The sequence below is a fragment of the Trifolium pratense genome, linkage group LG3, assembly GCF_020283565.1.
Source record: "Trifolium pratense cultivar HEN17-A07 linkage group LG3, ARS_RC_1.1, whole genome shotgun sequence".
NCBI classification, from domain to species: Eukaryota; Viridiplantae; Streptophyta; class Magnoliopsida; order Fabales; family Fabaceae; genus Trifolium; species Trifolium pratense.
This window is the reverse complement of record NC_060061.1, coordinates 49,389,992-49,414,604: the sequence shown is the minus strand read 5'-3', so window position 1 is coordinate 49,414,604 and position 24,613 is coordinate 49,389,992. Positions and strand designations below refer to the sequence as shown.

General features: G+C 34.8%; 3 protein-coding genes, 4 non-coding genes and 1 pseudogene across 9 annotated transcripts; 7 read left to right on the top strand and 1 right to left on the bottom strand.

Moving 5' to 3' along the window:
• Positions 1-334: 334 nt before the first annotated feature.
• Positions 335-3,311, top strand: LOC123918690 (pentatricopeptide repeat-containing protein At4g16835, mitochondrial). Of its 2 annotated transcripts, XM_045970812.1 has the most exons (2): positions 335-2,113; positions 2,523-3,311. In XM_045970812.1, exons 1-2 carry the CDS (start codon positions 520-522, stop codon positions 2,843-2,845), a joined length of 1,917 nt encoding a protein of 638 aa, XP_045826768.1. In that variant the 5' UTR covers positions 335-519; the 3' UTR covers positions 2,846-3,311. The 2 variants fall into 2 exon arrangements, with proteins under 2 accessions (XP_045826768.1, XP_045826767.1); XM_045970811.1 differs by lacking the exon at positions 2,523-3,311 and having other exon boundaries at positions 335-2,471.
• Positions 3,312-3,872: 561 nt separating this feature from the next.
• Positions 3,873-3,945, bottom strand: TRNAE-CUC. Its single transcript has one exon. It is a non-coding gene; the product is annotated as a tRNA-Glu (tRNA).
• A 2,557-nt stretch (positions 3,946-6,502) lies between these two features.
• On the top strand, positions 6,503-8,841 carry LOC123917129 (eukaryotic translation initiation factor 5A-4). The gene is made up of 5 exons (XM_045968765.1): positions 6,503-6,737; positions 7,711-7,833; positions 8,080-8,136; positions 8,242-8,316; positions 8,579-8,841. The coding sequence occupies exons 1-5, from the start codon at positions 6,615-6,617 to the stop codon at positions 8,681-8,683; spliced, it is 483 nt and encodes a 160-aa protein (XP_045824721.1). The 5' UTR covers positions 6,503-6,614; the 3' UTR covers positions 8,684-8,841.
• Positions 8,842-13,501: 4,660 nt separating this feature from the next.
• Positions 13,502-20,816, top strand: LOC123916680 (protein IMPAIRED IN BABA-INDUCED STERILITY 1-like). Of its 2 annotated transcripts, XM_045968197.1 has the most exons (9): positions 13,502-14,249; positions 15,394-15,678; positions 16,073-16,390; positions 16,472-16,684; positions 16,939-17,039; positions 17,625-17,682; positions 17,962-18,480; positions 18,677-18,809; positions 20,556-20,816. In XM_045968197.1, the coding sequence occupies exons 1-9, from the start codon at positions 13,962-13,964 to the stop codon at positions 20,579-20,581; spliced, it is 1,941 nt and encodes a 646-aa protein (XP_045824153.1). In that variant the 5' UTR covers positions 13,502-13,961; the 3' UTR covers positions 20,582-20,816. The 2 variants fall into 2 exon arrangements, with proteins under 2 accessions (XP_045824153.1, XP_045824154.1); XM_045968198.1 differs by lacking the exon at positions 15,394-15,678 and having other exon boundaries at positions 13,627-14,249.
• Positions 15,695-15,855, top strand: LOC123919151 (annotated as a pseudogene).
• On the top strand, positions 19,291-19,362 carry TRNAQ-UUG. Its single transcript has one exon. It is a non-coding gene; the product is annotated as a tRNA-Gln (tRNA).
• On the top strand, positions 20,041-20,112 carry TRNAQ-UUG. The gene has a single exon. It is a non-coding gene; the product is annotated as a tRNA-Gln (tRNA).
• A 386-nt stretch (positions 20,817-21,202) lies between the features above and the next one.
• TRNAQ-UUG lies at positions 21,203-21,274 on the top strand. The gene has a single exon. It is a non-coding gene; the product is annotated as a tRNA-Gln (tRNA).
• Positions 21,275-24,613: the final 3,339 nt, after the last annotated feature.

Here is a 24,613-nt window from a genome sequence, read left to right as displayed (position 1 = left end):
ATAAAACTAATATGCAAGTACTCAAGAAAATAATTTTGAATTGTTTATTGATCGTGAGAGATGGTTTAGAACCGATAGTTAATTATTAAATGGATTTTTACGTTCAAATACTTTATCCAAGTTATCAGTGATAGTTACACGGTTCACCATATTCACTTCGATATGTGATACGAGTCAATATTAGAAGTTTCACATTAGTTGCGAGATGATTATCACCTTATAAGCAGATTTTGTAAAGTTGAGTTAGGTTCAATATTAAGTCTAAGATGATATCTGAGTCTCTCCACGATCCGCCGAGAATAGCCTTTTCCTTTTATATTTTAATAAGATATTTTTGTTGTGTTTAGATAACATGCCTCTGGAACAAAACAATCCATCAATAGCCAAGAATCACGTTTACCAGTACGAAGAAGATCTTGTACTTTTACTACTCACTACTCATGAAACTAAAAAACACTTCAATTGGTGTTTGAGGTGAAACTGATGCAACTAAGGTCTGAGATTATTGATTCTTAACACATGCATTGTTTACGATTCTTAAGGAGGAAGAAATTAAACACTTCATTAACCTCGTCCTATGTTACTGTAACCAAACATCAAACACTCACCCAAACCCACCATGCGCATCATCATCAACAGCATAACAATGTCATTGCTTCCAACAAGATCATCGCCAGTTACGTTCGATCCGGTGACGTTGATTCTGCTCTCCGTGTGTTTGATAACATGACAGTGAAATCCACAATTACCTGGAACACTATTCTCGCTGCATTTGCAAAGAAACATGGGAGTTTTGAAAATGCTCGTAAACTGTTTGTTAAAATTCCTGAACCAAATACTGTTTCGTATAACATCATGTTGGCATGTTATTGGCACCATTTTGGTATCCATAGTGCACGTGGTTTCTTTGACCATATGCCCGTTAAGGATACAGCGTCGTGGAACACTATGATTTCGGGTTATGCTCAGGTGGGGTTGATGGATGAGGCACACAGGTTGTTTGTAGCAATGCCGGAGAAAAACTGTGTCACGTGGAGTGCGATGGTGTCTGGATATGTGGCTTGTGGGGATATAGATGCTGCTGTGGAGTGTTTTTATGCTGCACCTATGAGGAGTGTGATTACATGGACTGCCATGATTACTGGGTACATGAAATTTAGGAAGGTTGAATCGGCGGAAAGATTGTTTACGGAATTGTGTTTGAAGACTTTGGTGACATGGAATGCTATGATCGCTGGGTATGTTGATAATGGTAGGGCAGAGGATGGGTTAAAGCTTTTCAAGACAATGTTGGAAACGGGGGTTAAACCTAATAATTTGAGCTTGACTAGTGTGTTGTTGGGTTGTAGTGATTTATCAGCTTTGCAGTTCGGTAAACAAGTTCATCAATTAGTTTGTAAATCTCCATTGAGCAGGGATACAACTGCAGTAACTTCATTGATTAGCATGTATTCCAAGTGTGGGGATCTTAGGGATTCATGGGAGCTATTTGTTCAGATTCCGCGGAAAGATGTTGTAACGTGGAATGCAATGATTTCTGGTTATGCTCAACATGGTGCTGGCAAAAAGGCTCTTCATTTGTTTGATGAGATGAAAAATGGAGACATAAAGCCAGACTGGATTACTTTTGTTGCTGTATTATTAGCCTGTAACCATGCAGGATTGGTAGATCTTGGGATCCAATATTTTAACTCAATGGTTAAGGATTTTAGTATTAAGACTAGGCCAGAGCACTATGCATGCATGGTTGATCTTCTTGGTCGAGCTGGTAGGTTATCTGATGCTGTAGATATGATAAAAAGTATGCCTTTTAAGCCACATCCTGCTATATATGGTACACTTCTGGGTGCTTGTAGGATCCATAAAAACTTGCAGTTGGCTGAGTTTGCTGCCAAGAATCTGCTTGAGCTTGATGCAACTAGTGCAACTGGATATGTTCAATTGGCTAATGTTTATGCGGCACAAAACAAATGGGAACATGTTGCTAGGATCCGAAGATTAATGAAAGAAAATAACGTTGTGAAGTCCCCTGGATATAGTTGGATTGAAATAAGCAATGTTGTACATGAGTTTAGGTCAAGTGACAGGTTGCACCCTGAATTGGTTTCTATACATGAAAAACTAAATGAATTGGAGAAGAAAATGAGGTTGGCAGGCTATGTGCCAGATCTTGAATTTGCATTGCATGATGTAGGAGAGGAGTTGAAAGAAAAGCTTCTTTTATGGCATAGTGAGAAACTGGCAATTGCATTTGGACTTTTGAAGGTACCATTAGGGGTTCCAATCCGGGTGTTTAAAAATTTGAGGGTTTGTGGAGATTGCCACTCTGCAATCAAGTACATCTCAGCTATAGAAGGAAGAGAAATCATTGTTAGAGATACCACAAGGTTTCATCATTTCAAAGATGGGATCTGCTCCTGCAGCGATTACTGGTAAGCTCGACTGTGTGCAGCTTACACAATGGTATTAAATTTAAGGGCATGCTTTTATTACAAGAGCAGTGCTCTCACACTCTTCTATACATGAAAAACTAAATGAATTGGAGAAGAAAATGAGGTTGGCAGGCTATGTGCCAGATCTTGAATTTGCATTGCATGATGTAGGAGAGGAGTTGAAAGAAAAGCTTCTTTTATGGCATAGTGAGAAACTGGCAATTGCATTTGGACTTTTGAAGGTACCATTAGGGGTTCCAATCCGGGTGTTTAAAAATTTGAGCGTTTGTGGAGATTGCCACTCTGCAATCAAGTACATCTCAGCTATAGAAGGAAGAGAAATCATTGTTAGAGATACCACAAGGTTTCATCATTTCAAAGATGGGATCTGCTCCTGCAGCGATTACTGGTAAGCTCGACGGTGTGCAGCTTACACAATGGTATTAAATTTAAGGGCATGCTTTTATTACAAGAGCAATGCTCTCACACTCTTCACCTTGAAGTTGATTTGTAATCAGTTATTCACAAAAGGAACACCGCAACCTTCATTGCTCTAGCATCGAATTAAATCTCCTATTGAGTTAGTTTGCGATGGGTGTTGATGTTGAATTACTCTAATGGTATTTAAGTTATATGGGCAGATATTGTGTTAGAATACGGAGAATTTGTTAACTTCGTTAGTTGTTTGTTTAGTTAGGGATGTATTTGTATAAATAGGGGAATTATGGAGTTAGAATTTTGAATATTGTAAACATTGTGATTTGTGAATAGAGTAGTGACTCTACCGTGAAAGGGAAACCCTTGGAGGAGAGATTATCTCCTATTCATTCTTATATTCTTAATTCAATTGTTCTTTCTATTCCATTAAATTCTTGGGTACATAACATATTGTTATATAGCTGTTTGTAACTTCAAGTCAAAGAAGCTGTCGTATGTAGCTATTTCACATTTTCATGTATATAATTACTTTTACAGTCTACTATTGCAAATGCTGCTGGTGTTGTTGAGGAACCTCCAGATGATCATGCATCAGAATGGATGTCCATGGAATAAATGATCAGGGAAAAGGCCTGTTTCTCTTCTTCATTCGTCTCTTGCATTAGCTTTGAAGTTATATTCTGTTTTGAAGTTATATTCTGTGACAGCCAACTAGTTAGAACAACCCATTCTGGCTACTGAGTTAGTTCCATAAAATGACACAAAGTATGATTAAATTTGGTTTTCTCATCTTTGCCAATTTTGTTCTGTGTGTGTATGTTGATTGTTCATGTAAATGAATCATTACTTCTGATATGTTACAGCATCAATGCTAAAGAGAAACCTTGAAGGGATTGTTCATGTTTACAACAATGCAGCAGCACATTTGAAGATGAAAGTTATGTTATGCATCAACCAGTTTTTATGGAACAAATGAAAAATCATAATAAAAACAAAATAAAATTCCGTTGCCGGGACTTGAACCCGGGTCTTTCGGGTGAGAGCCGAATATCCTGACCAACTAGACTACAACGGATTGGTGTTAACAATTTCTCTTAATTGCGTTATAACCATAACGTAAACAAAATTTAAGAGGCAAATTTTGTATTGAAAATTATGTATTTACTGTATCACTTTAGTAGATATTTAACTTTAATTTTTAAGATTTGAAATTTCTAAAATGGGTAAAGTGTAAAGTGAGAAAATCAAGAGTTGTGATATAACAACATAATGATTTGTTTGGTTACATCTATAATATTTATTTTTAATTTATTAAGTATTAGTCGATCATATTTATTTTACACTTTAAAGTTAATCAATTTAAAGAAGTTGGATGTTTACTTTTAAAATAATTTAAAGTGATTACCAACTGCGAGCAAACAAACGTGACGGTTGACCTCATCAAAAGGATACAATTTATATTGGTTGGAAGCGATCTTGGGAAGGTTGGGTTAAACTCAATTGTGATGATACTCATAAAAAGCTCAATTAATCTTTCATGATATAGTGGTCTTCTTCGTGATAATAGTGGTACTTTCTTGGCTCATTATGCATGCAAAATTGGAGTTTGCGATGCGCTCCATGCGGAGATGTGGGACGTGTATATTGGTATGGATTTGGCTTGGCAACGAGGCACTACCCACCTTCAATAGCAACTAGAAACTGCAATAGCAACTAGACTATTCCTACCTTGATTCAGCGCATTCGTGACCTGAACAACAAGAACTGACAAGTTCAAATCAACCATATTTGGTGTGAAGGCAACAAATCAGCTGATTGGCTAGCTAATTTTAGCCTAACCTTAAACTCTTTTGATTTGGAAGTTTTGGAGAGTCACTCCTAGAGACCTTCAAAGACTCTTTTTTTAACGACATATTTGATGCTTGTATACCTCAGAATGTTCGTTTAGCTATGTTCTTTTTTCTTTTTTGTTGGGCTTTGCACTCTATAGTACCAAAAAAAAAATTTAATAATTATCATTACTTGTTCACAAATTATTGCGTTAACAAAGTGTATAACTAATTCATCTCTATCAATCATATTTAGAGCTGTCAAAAAGGGTCGGGGCTATCGGGCCGAACCATTAGCCCTATCCTTTTACATGTATCGGGCTTCATAAAAACTAGGCAGGGCCTTATCGGGCCGGACCTTATCGGGTCAGATTTTTTTCATGGGCTTTCATGGGCCGGCCCACAGGCTTTTGGGCCGGCCCCTTAAAGAATTAAAAAAATATTTAAACTTTTTTTATAATATTTTTATTGTTATATTTTGGTCTTATTTTTATGCATAAATTCATATATAATTTTTTTTATTTTTTTTGTTGTTTTATTGTTATTATTTGTGTTTTGTTCCTATTTATAATCTGTTTTATTCCTATTTTTAAGCATATCATCTTTTTATTATTATTTTTTTTTGTGTAATTACAACGAATGATATAAAACCTGGAATATGATTATTTTAAGCCTATCATCTTTTTGTATTTGTTTTATATTCTTTCTATATTTTTGTTTCTTTTTACTTAAATTACAATGGATGAATGAAAGATATAAAACTTGAAAAAAAATTTGGGTAGTAATAATAATAATATGACAAAAAACTTATTGGATTAGAATGAGATTATTTGTTAGAGATTTGTTTGTTTGTTTGATGAGGATAAAGAGGAAGAAATTGTTGTTTGAGAGATTATGTGAGAAAATATAGGGATACGAATTACCTTGTTGAAGATTTAGTCGAGAAATATAACATAAATTTAGTAGAATTTTTTTTTTCAAAAAAAAAATACTAAGAAAATTAGTGGGCCGGCCCATCGGGCCATGTAAGCTTTTGCTTTATCGGGCCGGGTTAAGCGGGCCGGCCATGAAGTTAACGGGGCCCGGCTGGGTCAGCCCCTTTGTTTGACCGGGCCCTTTCAGATCGAGCCAGGCCGGACGGGGCCGGCCCCTTTTACAGCTCTAACATATTGGTTGCTTCTGTGTCAACTCAAAAGTTCTCTTTATTTTGTTTTTTTTTTTTTTTAATTTGTCCTTTGATTATTAGGAGAAAAAGATCTCATAATTTAAAGTTAAGCCGAATTCTATTTATCAAAGTAAAAAAAAAATTGGAATCTATTTTTTTTTTCAAAATATGTGCCCCATAGTTTAATTTAAATGTTCGGCCCCGCAGGCCGGGCCGGGCCAGACCAGGTCGGCCCATTTGACAGCTCTAGTTTAATCCATCGCTTTAAAAAAAATCAAATTAAAGACCACACTAAAAAAAGAATAAGATAAGTGACCATATTTTTTTTTTTTTTTTGGTCAGGTAGCCTAGTGGCTTGAAATTCCACCTTTAAAGATGGATAAGTGGAGTGTCCAGGGTTCGAACCCTGGCTCCTGCATATAAAATGCTGATGTCCCAACCAATTGAGCTAAGCTCATGGGGACGATAAGTGACCATATTTAAATTAATATATATTATAAATTTTTTTGATCAAAATATATATTATTTTTTTGGTTACAGACCCAAAAAAAAAAAAAAAAAAAAAAACTAAGATTTACCGTAAAAAAAAAAAAACTAAGATTTATTAATTATTATTATTATAAGTATAAATCCACACCCTCTTGGCAATCTCCGCCCCCACTACCCACTCTGTTTTCTCACATACAGTATTAGGTTTCGAAGCAACGAGTTGAACCAGTGAGTCAGTTGAATTAGCGAGTCATCATCATCATGTCGGACGAGGAACATCACTTCGAGTCAAAGGCCGATGCCGGAGCTTCCAAGACTTATCCTCAACAAGCTGGAACCATCCGCAAAAACGGTTACATCGTTATCAAGAATCGTCCCTGCAAGGTTATTATCTTTTTTTATTCAATTTTATTTTTCAATTAAGTTTCAATTTTATTTAATTATTAGGGTTTGATTCTTTTTGTCATGATTTAGTTTGTGTTTGATGGTTTAGGTTTTGAGATCTGTTGTTTTACATCACCTAATTTAGTGTGGTGTTGTTAATTCAGTTAAATTAAATTAAAAAGTTGTTTTTTTATTTGTTGGAAATTGAAATTTCATGTTTATACCGTTGTTCTGTTATTTTTTAGGGTTGTATTTGTGAGTGTTTATCTTGTATTGCTGTTTGGTAAGGTTTTGAATTGCGGCTGCCTTGGATTCGTTGAAATTGTGCAGAAAGAGTCTAATCGAATGAGGCTGATCGCTATTAATTGCGGTTGCTGACATTAATCGCGATTAAAAACCCTAATTTTGCATTGTGTACAGTGGTTGGGGTTTTATATTTAAAACCTTTTGGAGTGTAGCTTTGTTTGTGTTTGACTGGAATGCGTGGTCTTTAGAGCAGTAATTTTGGATTTATGGTTGTTTTTGTGTTTGTTTTGTTGTTTTGGTACTTTGATGGTTTACATACTATGATTGATGGGTGTGATTTGATTCTTTTATGACGGCGACATGCTTTTATTTTTTATTTATTTTTAGGGTTGTATTTGTGAAGGTTTATGTTGTAATGTGCTGTTTTTTGGCAAGGTTTTAAACTGTGGTTGTGTCGCGATCCCTTGATGTTGTGGAAAATCCAATCAAATTCAACTGATGTGACCATATAGTTTATTGCAGTCACCAAGACATAAGCCCTAATGTCGTAGTCTGTATTGTGGTTGCAAGGGTTTATTTAAAACCCTTTGGGAGGGTAGCTTTGGTTCTGTTTGAATGGATTTGAGTGGTCTTTTGAGTATTATTATTTTGGATTTATGGTTGTTTTTGTACTTTTTTTGCACTTGATACTTTGATTGATGGGTGTGTATGGATTCATTTATGGCAGGTTGTTGAAGTTTCAACCTCAAAGACCGGTAAGCACGGTCATGCTAAGTGCCACTTTGTTGGAATTGATATTTTCACCGGCAAAAAGCTTGAAGATATCGTGCCCTCTTCCCACAATTGTGATGTAAGTAGACCTTGGACCCGTTTGCATAAGCAACTTAACTAAGTGTTTATAGGATAAGTTCTACTCAAACTATTTTCATAGCTATAATTTGCTAGTGGTTTTAGAGAACTTATCAAAATAGTTGAAAACTGCCTATAAACAAGTTATAAACTGTTTCGATAAAACCAATGTGATTTTTATGATGTTTCTTCACTTTTATGCTTTCTTTCTCCGATGACATATTTCTTTTGTTTTTTTTTCTTTTAGGTTCCCCATGTGAATCGTACTGACTACCAATTGATTGATATTTCTGAGGATGGATTCGTAAGTTGAAATATTGTTTCTTTTTGTTTTTGGCAATTCCTTTGATTCAATGACTAATCTTTATTATATTGTCTGAATCTTTACTTGAATGATTGTATTTTATAGGTGAGTCTGCTTACTGATAATGGAAACACCAAGGATGACCTGAAGCTTCCTACCGATGACAGTCTGCTTACCCAGGTTTGTAGAAATCTACTGTTTTATCTTTTGGGTTCACGTCCTGCAAAAGTATGCTCAGTATTATAACATTTTATTTTAGATTCTTATTTTCACTTAAATGACAAAAAATATAATTAGTTTTTCAATATAAGTGTTTATTGGGAAATTTATCCAAACAAGTTCTGAATTCCACCATGAATGCTCTATTCTATTCATATGTTTATTGATTGGTTTTTTATTATTGGCCACTAACTGAGTGTACATAACTTATTGGCCACTGCAGATAAAGGATGGTTTTGCTGAGGGTAAGGACCTTGTTGTGTCTGTGATGTCTGCTATGGGTGAGGAGCAGATTAATGCCCTGAAGGATGTTGGTCCAAAGAACTAGCTTCAGCTACTGCTGCTACTTTGTTGTTTCAATTTAAGAAAGAGATATTTTTGCCGTGTCTTATTTTTAGTATTATTTAGCCCTTTGGTTTTGGTTATGAACTCTAGTCAGACTAGTTTTACCAAATGTGTTTATGGATGTGATCGAACTTTTCTATATTTTTCTGTTTCCATGGTGTCCTGAGATTTTCTTATAAATTTTTTAAGTCTTTTATCTTAAATTATCATTGTTTTGGTGGTATTACTATGCTATACAGAGGTATTTGTGTGCATGCGCTATTGAATGAACGTGCATTTGTCGGAAAATAATAATAATAATTCGATTTTGCTGGAGTTTGTAATTTGAGAGTTTCATTTGGAATGTTTTTAATTCTTGGTAATAGACATTTGGAAGCTGTTTTGGTAATAGACATTTGGTAATATGTTAGAACTTGTATCCTCTAGTGCCATCAAGTTGTTAAAAGTGATTTTGTGTGTAGTTTATAACATCAAATGCTTTTAATGGATGTATGAAAATCTGTTTGATTGTTCTATTTCCATCAATGTCAGTCTTTTAGCAATCTCAAAAGTGACATTATCCTTATGTGATAATCTTGTTTATTGGTTTATGAATCGCTTCTTCATTTTGTTTTCAAAGTATGTGTTTGGTTCTGCGGTTTTCAATGTGTGGAGGATTACTATCCTTTGATGTGTGCCATGTCAGGTTAAATTTTAAATGGCACAAATGGTTTGTTTATAGCTCCCAAACTTTAATCTTACATCATTGACTTAACTACACATTTGGTCCCTACCTAAAATAAACGTAAGGGATCAAATGTATAGTTAAGACTACATCATTTTATTTTATTTTTGCCTGTAGCATGAGACTACAATTGTAGTGCTAAGTTAGAAAGACATAAAATTCGTCTGTTAAAGCCTTGATCTTGCTACGACTGCAAGTAGTGCAGGGCTACAGTCGTAGCAAGTTGACCGTTCATTTTTTGTTGGTTACGCTTTATGTAATTCAATGAAATAATCAAATAATAAACCCTTAAGGCATATGGCTACTAAATAGCGCGAATTTAGGGTTCTTATGTCATATCATCAAGTATTCATGTAATCTTATTTATACTATCAAGCATTCACTTATGAACTTCGTAATTTATTCCCATTCTATTCAAGCCAAATTTTCTATTTCGTGTCTTTTAATTTCTTTGTTGCTCACCATGAACATGTGTGACTAGTCCTTTTTATCTTTTTATTGATGGGATTGCTAAACAATCTCAATTCAATCTTATTACACTCAAACAATATTTAAATATGTTATTATAGAGTCGTGGTTAGAAAACTAAATATCAATGATATATCGCAGTTTATATAAAGAATAAGGTTGGATAATCATAAGGCTATATGGTGCATAATTCTAGACACCAGCCGACGAACATAGTGGTGAATGTTGATGTTGAAACCATAAGATTGGACACGAATTTTGAAAACATAAGTTGATATTCTCTTGAGGTGAATCGGATAACTAAACCTCGTAAATATGGCAATATGGCACACAATAGAAAAGGGGAGGGGATCATTTGACATCAGGTGTCAAATTAAAGGTTTGACACCAAATTTGATCCATCCGATCTACTTTAATCCAAAGACTAATAATTACTCACCTTTGGATATATGTTTTTAAAAATAAATTTTGCATAGCAAAAGAAAGACTTGAACTTGGAGATTTATTCTTGTGATGATCCATAGTCAACACGCCCCCACATATTTTTGCACGTTAGGAGGAGTAGACCAATAAGACTGTTCTGGACTGGGCCAAAAGCTGGCCCAATTACTCTTCTGCCCGACATTTGGGGCACAACCCAACAAGGGGAGACCTCCCCGACACGTCAACCAATGACGTGTCCTCCATGACGTAACGGCTAAGCAGCACGTTAAGCACATGCTCATCTGCCCAACCACGCTTCATCCGCTTATGTCACAGAGCCTATCCATTACCCACCTAGAGTGGAACGGCTCCAACAAAGATAGGGCGAATAACCGCCTCCCCTACGATATAGGGACTATCTTGGCAGTTGAGTCTATTGGGCCGGTTATTCCGGCCCAATAGACCAACCTTTGGCCCAGCGCCGGGGGCAACTATATAAGCTCTCATATACAGGAGAGCCAGGTATTCAATACTCATTCTATTCATTCTACTCTCTCTCTTCTTTCTTGTACTCTTTGCTGACTTAAGCATCGGAGCACCTGCAGGTACAAACCCCCCCTCCGGTGGACGAATTGCTCAACGAACCAGCCATCTTCATTCTGATCAACAAGTTAGATCAAAGACCATCTCCAATGGTGTAGTACCTATTAGATACTCATGGTACTTATTAGGTACTACCATTGGAGCAATACTCATTTGAGTACCTAATAGGTACTGGTTCTACAATAAGCACTGACCAAAATCTTAACTCCCACAAATAGGGTATGTAGAAGTATTGGTCCCCTAAATCCAACGTATTTTGTACTTCTTATATAGAAAGTAGAAACTTTGTCCTGTTTGGGGTAATATTTGTTTTGTAATTCTTAAAAATCAAAATTAACTTTTCCTTGAAGAATTTATCGGTCATCTCACTTATAAAATACTTATATTTACTTTTTTAAACAATCTAGGACTTAACTCACCTCACATTTATCACAACATTATACCCCTCAAGTGTGAGTCATTTAATTCATTATTGCCCTCTCAAGTGAAACTTTTTTTCATCCATATATTTGCATAATTAAAATTAGGAAAGTGCTAAGTAGTACCCCTGGGTTACTAGTTAAGCACATAAATATAAAAATTCTTTTTTGAACTTGTGCATTCAATTTATTGGAAGTGTAAAAAGTTATTTTACCAATATTAATTTTATCTTTTATTTCTATTTTTGGTATGCTTAACTAGTGCCCCAGCGGCACCGTTTAGCATGACCCTTAAAAATTATTTTGTGGAGTCTTCCACCACCACCAAGCAAGAGTTTTTCAAGCAACACATCGACCAAGACCCGTTGATTAGAGAAAATCGTATTATTTCTTTCTTCCAAATAGACCAACAATAAGCGAACCAAACTATTTGAATACCTTATCGAACTTCTTTTCTAAACAAATAAGTATTACAAAATTACATAGCATATTCATTTGTTGAATTTGAAATAGGGCAGGATATACCCAACCAAAACATAATTTTATACCAAAGAGAACTTGGCAATGTAGAATCTAAAAACAAGTGACAGGAGGTTGCAACAACTCCACACTCACCTAAACACAACACATAATCTAATTGATTCATTATTCATACCACGACTCAACAAGTTATCCTTACATGACAAATTGTTCTTTAGCAATCTCCAAGCAAACACTGACACCTTCAAGGGAGCTATTGTATTCCAAATGACTTTCTGGTTAACCGTTGATGTATTGAGACATCAATATGAGTAAAAAGGTGATAAATTTCGTTGACTGCATAACGTGAGTCGAGCACAAGTTGCCGTATCCATTTATTTGGTACATTTACCTACAATAAAATATTATCTAAAATAACACGATACTCCAAATTCAATTCCTCCTCTCGAGCAAATAAACTACTTCTCCAACTCCATCCACTACTGACTACCTCCTACTCTCATTCCCGACCTCCACCTATCAGCAACCGAATATTCTTATCTACTGAAAACTCGAAAAATCCTGGTACTAAGAATTTCCTCCAACCACTTATCCTACCAAAATTCAAGAGAACTTTTAACAAAATCCCAAAAGAAAATGGAATCAATATCAAAACAAATCTTGAAAAAAAAAGAGTAAAACAAATATAAAGGCCTTTTGAGTCAACAACAACCACTCAATACACATCTCAATTTGAATGCATCGGTGATTATTCAATTAAGAATTAATTAATCACCATTTGTTGACTTGTTAAAGGAATCAGTGTATTGCATGATCCTCTCACGTGCCACATGTTTTCCAAAATAACCGAAGCCAACTATTAGCCAGGTCACTGCCAAGAGCCCAAGACCAAACAGATTTTTCACTCTTCTTAACCATTTGGCAACACAAACAAACAAACTGTAATAAATTTATTTGTAATTTTATAATCATCAACAATAAAACAAACAGAAGCCAAAACAAAATATGAATGTAAACAAACTCAGAGAATATAACTTGTCACTCACAAAATCCCAAATAGTATATTTTGTTCTCTTACTTTGGTTTCATTCCAAATAAGAAAACAAAAACACACTCAGATACAGAAAAAGAATCTATAAGCATAAATTGATATTATATAACATTTAAATTTTTAATGGAATGTGTTAAAAAGTATCACATCAGATATGAAATAGACTGAATGGATTTATAAGGAAGAAACAATCATTATCTTATAAGCCGGTTTTGTAAGGTTAGTTAGATTGAACTCTCAATTCTAAGAGAGTGGTTGAATAAGATCTATGATCTTTAAAATTTATTGAAAAGTCTAAATTGTCGAAACACAAAAAATATTTAGTCCCGTAATGCAGTGGGCTTGGGTTCGAATGCAGAAATTATTAACACGAATGTTATGATCGGGATTTGAACTTCGACTCCTTTACTTACGTGTGTGAGAATTTATGATGTACCAATTGTTTTTTATAGTATATAGCAAGTAGATAAATTAAATGTCAAATTAATAGTAAGTTAATAATGTTAGAATTTTTTGACTACTGCGTATCGAAAAAAAACTGTTAGAATGGAAGAACCTATTTTATGTGCCTCGAATATCAGTTATTGCACTAAATTTACCATATTAAAAAGCTCACAAGAATATTAATAAAGACAATTTTTTTTCACTATCGATATCCGGTATTCTGAACCGCTTAATCTGGTTTGAGGGTCAATTTCAATTACAGTTGGACTCGGCCAACTAAATATTGGTATAAATGCAAAAATTTACTATTTGAGAGCTAGAAAATTAGGAATCAATCGTAAGACTTTGTTTCTTCGTTCGCCCACGGTCTCTACCGCAATTAACGGAGTAACGAAGAGCCAAAAAAAGACAACAGTGACAACTGAGAAAAAAATACGAAGCCAACCAATGCAACATTCTATTTGTTTCAACCAATCGTTATTAATTCAAATTTATTTGTTTTCTTCTAAAATCAACAATTCACTACTACTCTGTTCTGTGTTCAGTGTCGTATATATATAAAACCGCGTAACTCACAAATTCTGTGTCAGAATCATCAAAACCTGTCATTACTACTGGGTCCCACACCACACGGTTCCAATTTCCAAATATGGGTTGTGTGAGTTCGAAGCAACAACAACAAGCAGTGTCGGTGACGCCGGCGAATGAAAATTCAGGGAAAGTGAAAAGTGAGTTAGGTAGAACGAGTCAGAATGAGTCAGGGAGAACGAGTGAGAATTGTTGTGAGTCGTTGAGTTTCAGGTTGGAGAATTTGCACAAGTTTGTCCAAAGTGAACACTTGGCAGCTGGTTGGCCTGCTTGGCTTAGCGCCGTCGCTGGTGATGCTATTCATGGTTGGATTCCTCTTCGTCCTGATGCCTTTCACAAACTCCAAAAGGTTCACCATTCTTATTATTTTCTTTATTTATTCATTGAGTAAACTGCAAAATACCCCATGAAATTACCCTGACGTGAACTCTGACTGGCGTTGTCGAGGTAATTTGATTGACTTTTTATAATTTATGGGTAGTATTTTCCTATTTCTAAATTTCAAGGGGTATTTGACAAATTTTAAAATTTCAGGGGTATTTGACGGTTTACTCTTTATTCATTACTCCCTCGTTACTATTATAAATAATTTTTTTTTTAATTTATTAAATAATTGATGTGTATTAAGGCTCTGTTAAAAAAAATAGTAGACAATTGATAACCTAGCTTATAGCGGATTAATTTATAATGAATAAGCTAGCTGATTTGAATTTTAGTGTTTGCAAAAATCAGCCGTCGAACTAGCTTATAAGTTGAAATGAGATAAAAAAAAGATATGTTTAATTAATATTTACTTTTTTTCAAGGAAGATGATGGGGTAAAATTGAAAAAAAAAAGTTATAAGCTCATAAGCTAATTCTATCGCATATTAGTTTCAAATTTGTCCTCTCACTTTAGTTTTTTTGGTGATTCTAGTCAGTAGTCACTTGAATTGTTAATTGCTTCAATTAAGTCCTTTCATCCATTTTTATTTGTTTTAAACCTTCAAATTCTCAAAATTTACTAAAAAAAATCTATTAAAAAAATTTCATAGCTTGCTTTAAACATTATTCACTTGAAACTTACCAATTAATTAAAATACAAAATTTAACTATAACCAAAATAAATAAATATAACTCTATAAAAAAAATAAAAAGAAAATTTAACTAAAAATCTCATTTTTTCTTGTCTTGAAACCCTAATAAAGAACTCTACAAAACTCTTCAAATTTTCTCAAATTTCTTACTTAAAATTTTATTTTATACCTGAAATCATCCTCGAGTCCCAAATATTTTAATAAAAAATGAGACTTTAAAAGATTTATGTGAAATAAAATTGATGGTACTATGGTAGGACTATAGTACAATAATTTTTTAAATAGAGGGACTAAAATTGTTCTAAAAAACCAGAGGTACCAAAGCTTTAAATAATTGAGTGTAGTTGGAGTTCAAAGCTTTGAATATTATTGTTATGATGATTGTTTTAGTTAGTGTTGTGATTATGGAGTGTTTCAGATTGGGCAGGGTACATATAGCAATGTATTTAAGGCGAGGGAGATTGAAACAGGGAAGATTGTGGCACTGAAGAAAGTGCGGTTCAACAATTTAGACCCGGAGAGTGTGAGGTTCATGGCAAGAGAGATAATGATATTGAGAAAGCTTGATCATCCCAATATCATGAAGCTTGAAGGGTTGATTACTTCCAGATCTTCGTGTACCTTATACCTTGTATTCGAGTACATGGAACATGATATTATAGGGCTCTTGGGCAATCCTGATATCAAGTTCAGTCAACCACAGGTAATAATGATGATAAATCTTTGCGTTTGGGGCAATGACGCAGCTAGTGAGGTTCTAACCGAGGCTCGTCTATTGCTGGTTGAAAATGATTTCCATGCCCCCTCTTAGGCTTGAGCAACTCAAGCCTTTAAGAATTTCTCGAAGGGCACCCTTAGGTTTTAAATTATGGTTATTGTCACCATAGATGGTATATTGCAATCTTTGATATCACAAGAAAAATGTTGCGGTCTCGTACTCACAATGCAGTTGGAGACTACTAAAATGTATTGTGGTTGCAGACTGCAATTTAGAACCTTGATGATTAATGTTATGTGTTATCGTAACTATCTCATCAAGTGGTTATACCCTTAGATACCTGTAAAATGATATTGAGTATTGCATGTTTGTTGTGCAGATTAAGTGCTATATGAAGCAATTGTTATCTGCTGTTGAGTACTTTCATTCGCGGGGTGTGATGCACCGGGACATCAAAGGATCCAATCTTCTGGTGAATAATGAAGGAATATTGAAGGTGGCAGATTTTGGATTGGCGAACTTCATTAGGTCTGGGAAAAAACATCCCCTCACTAGTCGTGTTGTCACATTATGGTATCGTCCACCGGAGCTTTTGCTTGGTTCGACGGATTATGATTCTTCTGTGGATCTTTGGAGTGTTGGCTGCGTCTTTGCAGAGCTACTTGTTAGGATTCCTATACTTCAGGGGAAAACTGAGGTATTAGCCTCTTCAAAATAAACCGATATTTGAATCTGTTGCTTTCAGACTCTTTCAAATTCATTTTTGTTACGTATACAGGTAGAACAATTACACAAAATTTTCAAGCTTTGTGGCTCCCCACCAGATGAATACTGGAAAAGGATTGAACTTCCTCGTGCAACTTTGATATATGATGGTTGCTTCAAAGAGTACTTTAAAGATTTGCCTCCAACCAGTGTACATTTGCTACAAACTCTTCTGTCTGTTGAACCTTACAAACGTGGGACTGCCACATCTGCTCTCTCATCAGAGGTAGGTTGTTGATTTTGGAGTTTGTTTCTTTCGTCTCATTGAATGTCGGTGTAAAACTGATTCATACTCACAATGTATGTACATTAAAATCTTTACGTTAAGGGGTATTCATACATGTTAATCAATTGGTTTTTCTAATGTTAGGCCTAAATACAAACCCTTCAATCGTGTAACTTTTATGACTATGCTCATCATTGAAATATGTTATGAAGAATTGTTCTATTGTTCTTATACTATTACCTTACCACTTTCAGTATTTCAAAACACAACCTTATGCATGTGATCCATCAAGCTTGCCGAAATACCTGCCTAGCAAGGAAATTGACGCAAGACAAAGGGCGACAGAGGAGGCAAGGTAAGACTGGTCTTTTTACGCATGAGTTGTTGCAAAACAAAGGTTTAGTGTGTCACATTTCATTCAACTGATGTCTCTGAATTACATCCTATCCGGAATTGTCAATTATGAGAATGAGTAATGCTATTTGTTGTGAAATAAAGCAATCACGAGCTTCATGAATTGCCATGTGTTAGAATATTATAGGAAGAAGAAACATTGTAGTCCGGATTTGATGGAACACTCAACGTGCTTATCAATCATCACTCTCCGTGTCCGAATGCGGTGCCGGATATTTTGACAACTGCCGGATACCCGCCATGGTGGCACCATAGGCCGCAATGGCGTGTAACAAGCATCTTTATATGCCAGATTTTGGCCTTTCGCCATTGACAACACTAGCTGGAATATATCTTTCAATGTTGTCAAAATGAAAAGATGCAGTGAACAGTTCAACAATATTGTATTTTATCATAAACATTGCTTAGTCTATTGTTTTATACAACAAACATTTTTTTTAATACTAGTTCCAATATCATAACCATTACCTAGTCTATTGTTTTCGATTTATTTTTTCTATAAAACCATATTGTCGTGAACTTTCAGGAAAAAGAATGGAAGAGTTCTTCGAACCGAAACAATGAAACCATCAAGAAAGCCACAGGTAAATCTTACTTTCTCTTCTTGCATCGTGGGAGTTCTTCGTAGAGATTAATTATGATGCATTGTCGGTGTAAAACTTTTTAAATTGTCAACCAATCACAAACCATAATTTATCTGACTTTTAAAGTAGATACAATTAAATTTAAATATTGTTATGATCCAACGGTGTAGCAAACAATGCACATCAATTAAATCATTCTTGTTATGTGCATGCGCACTTATTTACTTTAATGATCTAATTTACCATAAATCAATTCTCACTTCAGATTTCTCTTTGCAGGACTTAGCAAATCAAACGCAAAATTCTCAAAAGGTCAAGAGTAGATCTTTCCGAATCCTTGAAGAAGAGAAGAGTAACTTTGTTTTGAAGGCACAAAAACCATCGAGAGATATACATGAATATGCTTCACATATGAAGAATGCATCTCAAGGAGATATTCCCTTTTCTGGACTATTGCAAATTTCAAACTCAAGTGGCTTTGCTTGGGCAAAAAGCCGGAAAGACGACACTTCAATTCGATCACGTTGTCAATCTTTTTCTAAAGGACATAGCTTCAATGCTTTAGATTCTTCTGTATTAAACAGGAGGAATAATTTGGAAACAATAAATCATGATAATAAGGAGTTTTGTGGGAGAAATACCAACTCTAGACACTTTGAAATTTCTAAGGCTTCAAAGCACAATCAATGGAGTAGGTTCGATCGTCTAGATTCACTCGATGCTTCTGATGAGTACCACTCACAAGAATTGTCGGCGCTTTATCAGGGAGAAGATTCATTATCTACAAGAAGTAATCTGGTAAGTTTATAAGTTGGCCATATTTTTATATGATACTCCTTTTATGTGTATTAACAAACAAAATACTCTTATTATAGTAATTAAGTCATTGAATGCTTTACAAATTCTAATACCTTGTAAAAATCAATTATGTCAACTGTACAATTTATTTGTGCTTTTGGATAGACATGATTCTGATTTATTGCCATCCATACAGAGTTACCAGGATCAAGGAGAAAAGATTGGCTTTTCAGGACCCCTACTGTCTAAAATGCACACGGTGGACGAGCTCTTAGAAAGGAACGAGCGTCACATCCGGCGAACGGTCCGAAAATCATGGTTTCATAAAGGTACTCTCTCCATTCCAAAACTATAGTTGGTTAAGCATTTTAGTTTTGTTTCAAAACTTTTGATGTTTTAGAAATCCAATACATATTTGACCTTTTTCTTCCAAATATACCTCTAAATATAATTAACATGATTTGATATTTGCTAGATTATTTATGACATATTTATAGGTATTTATAAAGTATATAATGATAATATAATAGGAGTATTTTGGTATTTATATACATTAATTACCTTAACCAACTAAAGTTTTGAAATAGAGAGTATACTATATCACATTACAAGTGTATGGTTTCCTTGAAAAGAAACAGTTGGTTTTATAAATGTTCTGTATCTTGGCTCTCATTTTTTATGTTTAGACTTTAGACTTGAAATCATTTGAAAAAGGAATATATTTTTTGTCTTTATAAAGTATCAGCCATTCAATTTCTATTCTTCAATCTATTCATTTTTACTGTTTATTTTAAAAAAAGATCATAAATCGGTTCTATGGTGTAGTGGTTAGCACTCTGGACTTTGAATCCAGCGACCTGGGTTCGACTCCCGGTAGGACCTGTTGTTAATTTTTGCTATAAAATACATATTGTTTTTGTTATATTTGTCATGAGATTGGTTTCTGCATTAACTGTTTCTTTCTTAAGTAATAGTATTTGTTTTGGGGTACCATAGATAATTTTTGTTTGTCGAGATGCCAACATAATTAGGATGTTAATATTAGTTCTTTGCATTTAAAAAAAATAGCTAAAATTGTTTTTTAGTCCTTGGCAGGAGGCAGTAATTACATAAGCTTTCCTTTTAGTACTCAACAAGGACTAATAACAATTTTTGTATTTTAAAGGACTAAAGCTAAATAAAAAATTTACATTGACGGAATTTGAATGGTTATGATTGTACTCCTTCCGTCCCAAAATATAAGCAAAGTCTGGTCAATAAAAGTAAATGTATTTGGACCAAATTTTGAACCAAATACATCAAGTTTCTTTGACTCACTTTTGCTTATATTTTGGGACGGAGAGAATATATACTTAACCCTTAAAAGAATATTAAAGATTGTCGTCACCATTCCAAAGCTAATTAGTGGATGCCTAGGATTATCCGTGTAGCTTCTAAGTATTTTTGTCTAGGCCTTGCCCTCTTTTTTCACAAAAATATAAGAGTAACGCCCATTCAACTTTTATTCTTATCATCAATTTATTCATTTTTACTGTTTATATTAAACAAAGATCACAAATGGGTTCTATGGTGTAGTGGTTAGCACTCTGGACTTTGAATCCAGCGACCTGGGTTCGACTCCCGGTAGGACCTTCTTTTTTGCTGTATGCATATATTTTGTATAATTTCATGGGTTTGGTTTATTTATGCCTTCCATAGTTCCATATGTGTCTACATTTGTTTTAAATAATAATAATAATATTTGTTTTGCTGAGATACCAGTATTAATTAGAAAGAAAAGGAATTGGTCCCTAGATAAAGTGGAAAGCACGGTAACAACATATTTTTCTTTAGTCATCGACAGAGACTGATAACAGTTTGAGCTTAAATCTATCAAATAGTTTTTGTATTTTACAAGTACTAAAATTTAAAAAAACTTTATGATCGACTATAGTTGAATGGTCGTGATCGTATATATTTAACACTTAAAAAGATATTAAAGAACTTCACTATTCCAAAGCCAACCAGTGGATGATCCATTAATGAAATGTGTGTTTTGGTATTTCTTGTTAATCTTTGTGATTCTTGGATTGCAGGTAAGAAAAATGGGAAGAAAATGTAGTAATTGCAACAAGGGTATTTGCTCTAGAATTCCTTTTAATTGCAAGGGTAATTATGAGAAGGCCATCTAAACTATCCTAACACACACTTCTTTGATCTGCAAATGAACATCAAAATCATACAAAGAAAACTCAACAATTTGAGGAACATGTCACTACATTTTTAGCTTCCAATCTTTTGAAATCTCAAGGTTAACCCAAAGGAAATAATAGTATAGGTTTTAGAGTTTCTTTTTAGTTTTTTTATTATAGATATAGGAATTTGTTTCTTCATGATATAATTTTTCATCCCTCGTTTTGCCATTATTAATTTTTACCTACTTGCAAGTCTCATACATAAATTGTACATATTTCATGTGTCTAATGTATCTGAATTGAGATTTAGTTTAATCACATTCATTATTCAATGTTTTTTAGGCTTTTAAAGGGAATTAAATATAAGAATTCTTATATCTAGCAACTATCCTTGGAAGGTTGTAGACTAGTTTTGCATAATAAAATTACAATCTCTTCATTACTTCTTCATTTGGGAACTAGAATTCAAAAATCTCTCTTTTTTTTCTTTCTTTTCTTTCTCATCCTTTATGCCATTTAACAATCATATTTAACAAATATTCCAAATGGGTTCTATGGTGTAGTGGTTAGCACTCTGGACTTTGAATCCAGCGACCTGGGTTCGACTCCCGGTAGGACCTTACTTAAATTTATGCTATTCATTTTTGTTTTTTTTTTACCGTGGTGCTTATATGGCATGATAGACAATAGCACGGCGATTGCACGAACACGTGTTTTATTTCATTATCATAAACCATGCGCAACTTATGCCTGTACTGTAATTAATATCTTTTTCTAAACAATAAACAAGATAAAATAGAAAAGGTAGACGAATCAAAATCGCCATGTCTTTGTGAAAGCACTCTCCTAAGCACAAATACCTGAATCAAATAAAGACCACACTAGTTTCCACCAGCGAGGGAGAAGTAAAGCAAAATCAATTACTTTTGTAAATATAGAAAAGAGAGTAATTTTCCCCAAAAAAAATCAATGAAGAAGGAGACTAATCGATTCATTGTAATTGGTAACGAGGCAACATGGTAGTGTACTAATGTTGAAATGGCGTCAACTAGTAGGTTTCAGCAAGCAAGCTGGAACGATGTGATTTGGGAGACCACAATTCCGTCGGCATCGGAGGCTTGCAGAGTTGCGGATAAGAGAGGAAAGGAGTTCGATGGTCGCATGCAAGAGAGAACATCTACGCTTTTTTTTCTTCTTTCGGTGAAACTAAGGACTGAGGTTAAATCAAATAGAATTTAATAGTGGCCACGTCATCGAATCTGCACATTAGCATTTTCCTTTTTTTTTTTTTTTTTTTTCCGTCATGGATTTGATTATGCTTCCCGCATTTGTGCTATTTTCATAATTGTTGTTGAAGAAACCAAGTAAATATATTAAGAAACTCCTTGAGGATTATGTGTGTCTAAAAGGAATAAGATACAATAAAATTGGCTAAGATTATAAATGAATGTCATTTTCACTATAAAAAATATCAAACTTGTTAAGGCAAATGCAATCACTAAGTTCTCATTGACATAGGCAAGGCCTTATATAGCTCTTGCAAAACGGTTACAATCAATCAACAACAAACTAACAAACTTATCCAACTAACTTGCGCCTTAAGCAACCACGCGCGCGCAGGCCTAGCAGCCGCAGTTGGCTTACACGCGGGCTTGGCTTGCCAATGAGCATGCCTGCAGCTCATGCTCTAACAATGCCTCTCCTAAACTGCATACTATACAAAGATTCAGTTTACAATTACATCTTCAATCTTACACAAGCTTAGCATATCCCTGATCCTACAAAAGTTGTCAAGGCTCAAAGCCTTAGTCATAATATCAGCAACTTGCTCAAAGGATGAACAATGCAGCATTTGAATCTTTCCCTCTTTGGTTAGATCCCTAAGAAAATGAAATCTGACATCAATGTGCTTGCTTCTTCCATGCATCACTGGATTCCTTGATAGCTTGATTGAAGAGCTATTATCACAGTATACAGTGATGCATTCTTCCTTGCCTGCACAGATATGAGCAAGAACTCTAGACAACCAAATGGCTTGACAAGCACAATTGGCTGCTGCTATGAATTCTGCCTCAGTGGTGGATAGTGTTACAATAGGCTGTTTCTTAGAGGACCATGAAACTACTTTAGAGCCAATCATAAACACATAACCTGATGTGCTTTTCCTGTCATCTAAGTCACCTGCATAATCACTGTCAGACCAGCCAGATAGTTCCTCACCACTTCTCTTTTCATACCACAAGCCATAGCTAATGGTGCCCTTCAAGTACCTGAGAATTCTCTTGACTGCAGCAACATGGATATCTGTAGGCCTCTCCATAAACCTTGCCACTAAGCAAACTGAAAAAGCCAAATCTGGTCTAGTAGCAAGCATATACATCAGACATCCTACCATCTGTTTGTAATTAGTTGCATCACATGCTGTTCCATTTTCATCTTTCATCAATTTGTTGCCTGGCACTATAGGGTTGCACACACCATTACAGTTTTCCATATTGAACCTCTTGAGAATTTCAAAAGCATATTTCTGCTGAGACATGAATATACCTTCCTTGGTCTGCTTTACTTCAACTCCAAGGAAGTACCTCATTCTTCCTAGGTCAGTCATAGCAAAATTCTTTTCCATGGATTTCTTGAATTCATCAAACAATCTTTGATCATTACCAGTAAAAATCAAATCATCCACATACAAACTTACAATGATCACCTTGCTTTCTGTTTCTTTCTTTACAAAGAGAGTGTGTTCATGAGCACACTTCATGAAGCCTTCTTTGCAAAAATAGGCTTCTATTTTACTATACCAAGCTCTAGGGGCTTGCTTCAATCCATAAAGAGACTTTTTCAACTTGTAAACCATATCTTTCCCTGCTTTCTGATAACCTAAAGGCTGTTCAACATACACTTCCTCATCCAGCTCACCATGTAAGAAAGCACTTTTTACATCAAGTTGAAATACACACCAGTTTCTAGCTGCAGCTATAGCCAACAAGGTTCTAATGGTATCCCATCTAGCCACAGGAGCAAAAACTTCATTGTAGTCAATGCCCTGCTGCTGAGTATATCCCTTTGCCACCAATCTTGCTTTGTATTTATCTATCTTTCCCTGTTCATTATACTTTGTTTTATAGATCCATTTGACTCCAATTTTCTTAGCTCCAGAAGGAAGATGTGTTAGTTCCCAAGTATCATTGCTTTCAATGGCTGTAATTTCATTATCCATGGCTTGCCTCCAGACATCATGCTTTGCAGCATCATTGTAAGATATAGGATCTTCACTTGGAATGAAAAAAGCTTGGCTGTTGCTGCTTTCTCCAATCTCAATGTCACCTGTTTCATAATCAATCAAGTAATCAAGCCTCTTTGAAACTCTTTTGCCCAATGGATTTTCATTATTTCCATCTTCCTCTTCTGAATCAGACACAACTAGATCCATTTCTTCACTCTGAGAATTGCTGGCTTGTTCTTCAGCATCATTGTCTGTCTCATGTGCATAACCCGTGGTAGGGATTTCAACATCATCACAGTCAATTAACTGTCTCATCTTGTTGGAATTTTCAGTATTCTTATCATCCCAATTCCACTGTTTGCTTTCATCAAACTTGACATCTTTGCTGACAACAATTCTCTTTTTAACTGGATCATACAACTTGTAAGCCTTAGATTCTTCACTTAAGCCTAAATGAATGCAGACTGTACTTTTATCATCTAGCTTCTTTCTCAAGTTATCTGGAACATGTACATAAGCAATACATCTAAACACTTTAAAATGGCTTACAGATGGTTTAATCCCACTCCAAGCTTCCTCAGGAGTCACATCTTTGACTGCAAAAGTGGGAGATCTGTTGAGTATGTGAGCAGCCCAATTCACAGCTTCAGGCCAAAAACTTTTGGGAACATTCTTTTCACTAATCATGCATCTAACCATATTCATAATGGTTCTATTCTTTCTCTCAGAGACT

What these genes read in the sequence shown, in the direction of transcription:
- LOC123918690 (XM_045970812.1), top strand. Translation starts at nt 520, where the DNA reads ATGCATTGTTTACGATTCTTAAGGAGGAAGAAATTAAACACTTCATTA. An exon ending in CCCTGAATTGGTTTCTATAC is followed by an intron (nt 2,114 to 2,522) that starts ATGAAAAACTAA and finishes ACTCTTCTATAC; the next exon opens with ATGAAAAACTAAATGAATTG.
- LOC123917129 (XM_045968765.1), top strand. Translation starts at nt 6,615, where the DNA reads ATGTCGGACGAGGAACATCACTTCGAGTCAAAGGCCGATGCCGGAGCT. An exon ending in CCTCTTCCCACAATTGTGAT is followed by an intron (nt 7,834 to 8,079) that starts GTAAGTAGACCT and finishes TTTTTCTTTTAG; the next exon opens with GTTCCCCATGTGAATCGTAC. An exon ending in ATATTTCTGAGGATGGATTC is followed by an intron (nt 8,137 to 8,241) that starts GTAAGTTGAAAT and finishes TGTATTTTATAG; the next exon opens with GTGAGTCTGCTTACTGATAA.
- LOC123916680 (XM_045968197.1), top strand. Translation starts at nt 13,962, where the DNA reads ATGGGTTGTGTGAGTTCGAAGCAACAACAACAAGCAGTGTCGGTGACG. An exon ending in TACTTCAGGGGAAAACTGAG is followed by an intron (nt 16,391 to 16,471) that starts GTATTAGCCTCT and finishes TTACGTATACAG; the next exon opens with GTAGAACAATTACACAAAAT. An exon ending in AGGGCGACAGAGGAGGCAAG is followed by an intron (nt 17,040 to 17,624) that starts GTAAGACTGGTC and finishes GTGAACTTTCAG; the next exon opens with GAAAAAGAATGGAAGAGTTC.